The sequence below is a fragment of the Tupaia chinensis genome, unplaced genomic scaffold, assembly GCF_000334495.1.
Source record: "Tupaia chinensis unplaced genomic scaffold, TupChi_1.0 Scaffold000296_1, whole genome shotgun sequence".
NCBI classification, from domain to species: domain Eukaryota; kingdom Metazoa; phylum Chordata; class Mammalia; order Scandentia; family Tupaiidae; genus Tupaia; species Tupaia belangeri.
The window spans coordinates 1,903,262-1,909,485 of NW_006159784.1; the positions used below are offsets into that span (position 1 = coordinate 1,903,262).

General features: G+C 43.8%; 2 protein-coding genes across 2 annotated transcripts in view; one reads left to right on the forward strand and one right to left on the reverse strand.

Annotated features, from left to right (window-relative positions):
* The window catches only part of GPR39 (G protein-coupled receptor 39), a 234,696-nt gene extending 230,285 nt beyond the window's left edge, over positions 1–4,411 (forward strand). Inside the window, 1 exon segment of the mRNA XM_006150801.3 lies at positions 3,885–4,411. Coding sequence (XP_006150863.2) covers positions 3,885–4,390 — 506 coding nt within the window. The 3' untranslated portion in view covers positions 4,391–4,411.
* Positions 4,412–4,827: 416 nt separating this feature from the next.
* The window catches only part of LYPD1 (LY6/PLAUR domain containing 1), a 44,223-nt gene continuing 42,826 nt past the window's right edge, over positions 4,828–6,224 (reverse strand). Inside the window, exon 3 of the mRNA XM_006150802.3 lies at positions 4,828–5,076. Coding sequence (XP_006150864.1) covers positions 4,841–5,076 — 236 coding nt within the window. The 3' untranslated portion in view covers positions 4,828–4,840. The remainder of the gene's footprint in view (positions 5,077–6,224) is intronic.

The following is a 6,224-nucleotide window of genomic DNA, read 5'->3' on the forward strand; positions in this document are numbered from 1 at the left end:
GAATCAAGGATGGGGGGAAAAAAAAGCAAAACATACAGAAAACAAGAAATGGAAAATTATTTGCTGACAATAACATGTTTGTTGATGTGCTTGATTGAGACAATATACAGTGTACTCTGGATGGAAAATCTCACTTTGTATGCTGTAATGATGTACAGTGAATGAATGCAAATAAATAAATTGAAATAAAAAAAGAGAAATTTTAAAGTTACTTTTATGTCTCACATAAATATTTCCAGTAGGCAGCACTGCTCCATGTCCATTCACATGGTGTAATTATGGTTAATTTTTACCTTCTTGCTTATATTTCTATTTTTTTTCAAAAAACAAAAAAAGATAAATAGATGATATTGTGTCCTGAGGAAAAAAATATATATCATAAAATTTAGAGTCTGGCAAACACGTATCCTCACTATAGCATTCGGGCAGCTAACCTATTCTGAGTCTTAATGTGTTCATTTGTTAAATGGAGATAATAACTATTTTGACCTCACCAGGTCCAAGCTCACCAGGCTGTTGTGGGAAGGGAGAAATGCAAGGAGAAAGCAAAGTGTTTAGCATCAAATGGGCACAGTGAAAACTCAGTAAATATTCAACATTATTTCTAGTTATATCTCGAGACCTGACAGATGTATAATGTTTTAATCTCCCCCATTTCTAATTCAGGTCCTTGTCTCATTCTTTAAGTTTGTACTGCTATTACAAATCTCCCCTCTTCTGCAGACAGAAAGCTAAACTTTCCCCTCTTTTCCTTACCATTGAGAATGTCTGGTTTGGCTCCACATTTTCTGCTATTTGTTCAGACTGAGTTTCCTCCCCTTTGTTTACTTTAGTTCATTTCAATGTCAGAATAAGAATTTTATCCTGGCTAAAATACAAACCAAGCCACACTTCTTTATCTGCCCCTGCCCCTTGCCTCCTACCTGGGTGCTGGGTCTTGCTTTCTACCAAACTCTGCTTCTGTGGATGAGATGATCAGTCAAGGACAACTGATGCCAGGCATCACGTGCCAAAAGTGGGAGGCAAACAGAAGAATGTAAATAGGAGATCAAGAGAAGGAGGAACAAAGGCAGAACAGAGCAAAGTGATTTTATAACTTCTCTCCCATTGCCCCACAACCCAGTCTTCTCTTATCACTGCCTTTGCCAGTTGGCTTTAAACGTTGGGATAGATTCAGCCCCACGGTCAGGACACATTCAGCCCAAATGTAAGTAAAGGATTCTTCTCATTGCCTTGCTGCAGCCTGAAGTACATCCCCCAACAATGTAGCATCACACACATCTCAAACTGTATGTTCAAATTCCCTACTCCAGGGAACAAGGCCTCAGATGAAAATGGTTGTACTTGCTCTCTGAAATTCAGTGACAGGGAAGAGAGAAAGATATAAGACTGAGACCAGCAGTTGGCATAATGGCTATGTTGCTGGACTCTCATGTAGTCAACCGTGGTTCGAGTCCGGTCCCAGTGGCTTAAACTCACGCTGGGCACATGTGCGTGCATGCCCAGGACCCCGAGAGGAGAATGGAGAAGGGATTGTGGTGTGGCCATTCCCCCTGAGGGGTGATTTCTCACTTTCTGTCTCTGTCTCTGCCTTTCGGTCTAGCACACACATCCTATAGCAAAAACCTCTCCAAAAAAATTTTTTTTATATCTCTCTCTCTATATATATATATATGTACACACATATACATGACTTTGTGAAGACATATAGTTTCACCATATAAGGAAGGCAGGCTTCTTAGCTCCTTCACAATTAATAAAATGAACCTTTCAGTCAGAGCTGCATGAGGGAAACATGGGGAGGAACAGGAGGCTTAAAGCACTCATGCTCCTCAAAGTTATGAAAAAAAGCTTCCCATTTTCTATGCAAGTATTTTTCTTTTTCCAGCAGAAAAATGTTGGTATTTTTGTTACCATCCAGCAGCTGTAGCTGAGTGATTCAGAATATACTCTTGACTTAAGGTGGCATTTTTTGCCTTTTCATCAGATCAATATGTTACTTTGCCTATTTTATTTTTAGATTTACTGAGTGTTCTCAGGGTAGCAAATTCAAAGGAAAGAAATAAGCAAATTGGTTTGTATTTCAAAGCTTGTGCTGAAGTTTGACAGGAGAAACTCTTGAAAATTAACAAAGAAGCAGACTTTCCCAGGCCCTCCTTGCCGACATGTAGGATTTGTGGAGAGTCTGTTGTTGGGGAGTTGAGTTATTTCAGAGCTAGAAAACACACCTAGGAACTTTCAGCCCCCAGGCAAGGGATGCCCAGGCAAGTGTGTGCAGGAGGGCCAGAGTGGAAGCATGCACATGACTGTTTCTCCTTGACCATTTATTAAGAATTTACCATCGATCATAGGCAGGAATTTAGCAATTATTGCCAACCATTGCTTCCTTGTGGTTTCATAGAAAGCTGAAAGGTTTGAAAATGTGAATACATTTCCCTATTATTATATTATGATTCAAATTTAGAAGTAATCCTGAAAATGCAAATTCTGCTTTAAGATAATCAACTTGTGAACTGCCTAACCTCCACCCTCACCCTATCATAAGGATTAATGGAGTCAGCTCTCATTTGGCTGACTGTGGTTCAAATACCAGCCCCAGTAGCTTGGGGGACATGCTGAGTGTGTGCTCATGTTGCAAATCTCAAACGGATGGAGAAATGGCGGAGGAGGGATTGTGGCATGACCGCACCTCATTGGAGGATGGCTTCCTCTCTTACTCTCTATCTCTCTAGTGAGTACATGTACCCTCTAGCAATGGGGGAAAAAAAAGGATATAAAGTCTCTACACAGGGACTTACATTCTAGTGTCTTGGATTCTTAAGAGAGAGAGAGCAAATGCTCTGCGGATTTTCTGAAGTTCCTTTTTTCTTTTATGTCACTGTGGATAAACTCTCATGATATCTGTGATTTCAGCCGTCTGTGGTCTATATAACATCTTTTTCTGTCAGAGTTGTAGAAACAGCAATAACTGTATAAGGCAGAATGCATATATGTGCGCATGCAAACAAATGTACATTAAGTCAACATTCGATCTACACAGGGGGTCACTGGGATCTCTTCTCTAGGGTCGTATTGTTTCTGGGCTGCTGAGCGTGAGCATGTTACTAGATGAACTTGAAGGAAGTCTTACATTTTCTGTTGGTTTTAGGTAATGATTTTTCTTCCCTTTTATGTGAGAGTAGAATAGATGACATGTCTAAAAGCCTTAGAAAAGAAAAAGAGCTGTTGCAGCTATTTGCATGATGGGTGTAGCTGTGCACATCTAGCACATATATGTCCAAAAAACACTCACAGTGACAGGCTAGTCCTGATTTTGTTTCCCCTGAAATGGAATGCAAAATCAGTATCATTAAGTATGCTTCTTTGTTACCACTGGGACATTACTTCCATTTGACTTAAAAATATCACTGAGTCTTCTTGTTGCAGGCATTCTTTAAAATACAAATACTGTGTCATCTAATATGGCTATATTGCACAGATACATCTATTTCTTTAAACCAAAAAGACAAAACCAGATTTTTGGACAACATAAAATGCTTTCTGGATACACAAACATCAATAAAAACATTTTTAAAATTAACAGACATCAACAGGTATAAATACACTATCTAAAGCATTTAATGGTCTTTAACACAGCCAACTCCCCTGGGCTTGAAACAGCGTTAAATTCTCTTTTTGCTAGTGGCAAAAGAAGCTGTCAAGCACAACACTGAAAAATTGGTACCATTTCCTGGCCAGTAAGCACAGAACTGAGGGGCTAAGTATTTTATGGTTTTTATTTATTTATTTATTTATTTTGTTCTCATGCTGTTTTTCTTTTTTTTTTTTTTCTCTTTGTTTTTTATTCTTCTCTCCCTGTCTCTCGCCTGCTCCTGCCTGCTCAGGACTGATCGTGGTGACGTTAGCGGTATGTTGGATGCCCAACCAGATTCGGAGGATCATGGCTGCGGCCAAGCCCAAGCACGACTGGACGAAGTCCTACTTCCGGGCATACATGATCCTCCTGCCCTTCTCGGACACCTTCTTCTACCTCAGCTCGGTGGTCAACCCACTCCTGTACACCGTGTCCTCACAGCAGTTCCGCAGGGTGTTCGGGCAGGTGCTGCGCTGCCGCCTGACGCTCCAGCACGCCAACCAGGAGAAGCGCCTGCGCGCCCTCCACCATTCCTCGGCCGACAGCGCGCGCTCTGCCCGCCCGCTGATCTTCTCTACCCGGCGCAAATCCTCTGCGAGGACAACTAACAAGGTTTTCTTAAGCACCTTTCAGAGCGAGGCCAAGCCCGAGTCTAAGCCCCAGCAGCTGAGTCTCGAGTCACTAGAGCCCAAGGCAGAGACGAAACCAGTCAGCTCTGTTGCAGCGGAGAACGGTTTTCAGGAGCGTGACCTGTGAGTGTCAGGGAAGGAAGCGCTGAGTGGGAACCGAGCCTTCCCCCACCCCCCACGAAAATAACGTTACCCTCACAGGGCAGTCACAGAATAAACTGCAGCCCAGCAGGGACAGAATGGAAGCCAGGGGTTTGGGACCGGCAGGTGCCCACCACAGTGTTCTAAGGGCTGATTCGGCCCGCCTGCTCTTGACTGGTTCCATGAGCAAGAGACAGAGCGTGAACTTCCGTCCTCCTTTCCTTCAGGTACACACTGAAAATTCAGTCAGACTGAATTTATTCAGAGCTTACAAAAATGTTTTACACTGAACTCTTTCCTTATTTGCCAAGGAACAAAAAGAGATCTCAGACTCCCGTCCCTACCCAGAATAAAAGGACGCCCAGAAGAAACGCAGGGTAGTGGGGGAACGAGGGTCAGAAGAACGATGCAGGAGGGGTTGGCATCTCCTTTGGCTTCAGCAGTGTGCCAAGAAGAGGGCTGATTTGAGGAGCAGGACGATGGTGGGGAGCCCTGGCCTGAGGGCCGAGGCTGAACTGCCCCTTTTCTTGGGCCGCGGCCCGTTGCAAAGAGGAGTGTTGCAGCAGCTGATGCACACTGAGTTCAGTTTCCCGGGGGAGCAGAAGGACTGGTACCCGGCAGAGGCGATGAGACAGGCGGCGGATGATGCGCAGGACTTGCGGTACATGATCCCTGCAACACAGACCCAAAGGAGCTGGGTTAATGTGCGCTGGCCAAAGGACAGCCGTCCCTCTCAGCCCAGATCCAGACGCAGTTCTTCCTCCCACACAGCCCAGAAATGTGGGGCCAGGGTGGTGCTTCAGCTTGTTTCAATGAGCCCCCAAAAAACAAGATTTGTGGTAAAAGAGGCAGTCACCATTTCACTACCTTTGACGAAATTGTTCCAAAAGCTATTTCAGATGCCAAAACCAGTGAATAAAGGGCTGTCACAGTCAGAGTCTGATTGTTTTCCAAGTCAGCATTCACATTGTGTAACTAGACACAGTTTTTATTTAGGTTTCTTTTTTTTCTTTTGGTTTAGTCTTATCTCATGTCAGTGAGGACCACAAGTGGTGCTTCCACATCTTATCTCTGTTATTACTTTATAAACCACTATAGAAAGCTAGCTCTCCACGATGTGTTTATTAAGCCCTGGAATTCTTTGAATAAAGACCAAATCCCAATGGGAATAAATCTGATTTCTGCTGAAAGAGATCCTGATTTTTCCCGAGTTTGAGGGTCCACTGGACTTGGCGAGGGAGTGCCCTGTCTGACAACAACCCAGAATAGCCTTGTTCTCAGGAAGACGCTTTGACCCGAGGAAACATGGCCATCTGCCAACTTGGCATCACACAGCTGGCACTTGGTAACACACACCTGGGCCTATAAAGGAGCTCCCCAAGAGCACTGGAGGGCCTGACTCCAGGAGCACATGTCTTGTCCAAATTGCATATAGCTGACAAATCAGGGTGTTGTGGATAATTATTTAATTTTTTGTTTTTTTTTTGAGAGGTGTTTGCTATAGGGAGCGTGCACTTGCCAGAAAGACAGAGAGAGACAGAAAGCGAGAAATCCCCCCCCCCCCAGGGGGAATAGCCATGCTGCAATCTCTTCTCCTCCATTCTCCTCTTGGGATCTTGGGCACCCACGCACATGTGCCTGACGTGAGTTTTAAGCCACGGGATCTGGGACTCAAACCACGGTCGACTACATGGGAGTCCAGAAACATAGCCATTATGCTAACTGCTGGTCCCTCATTTAACTTTTAACAGCTGAAATGTTATTCAACCTAAACAATAATGATGACAACGTAATAATAGTGAGGCTTACTTAAGGCATTC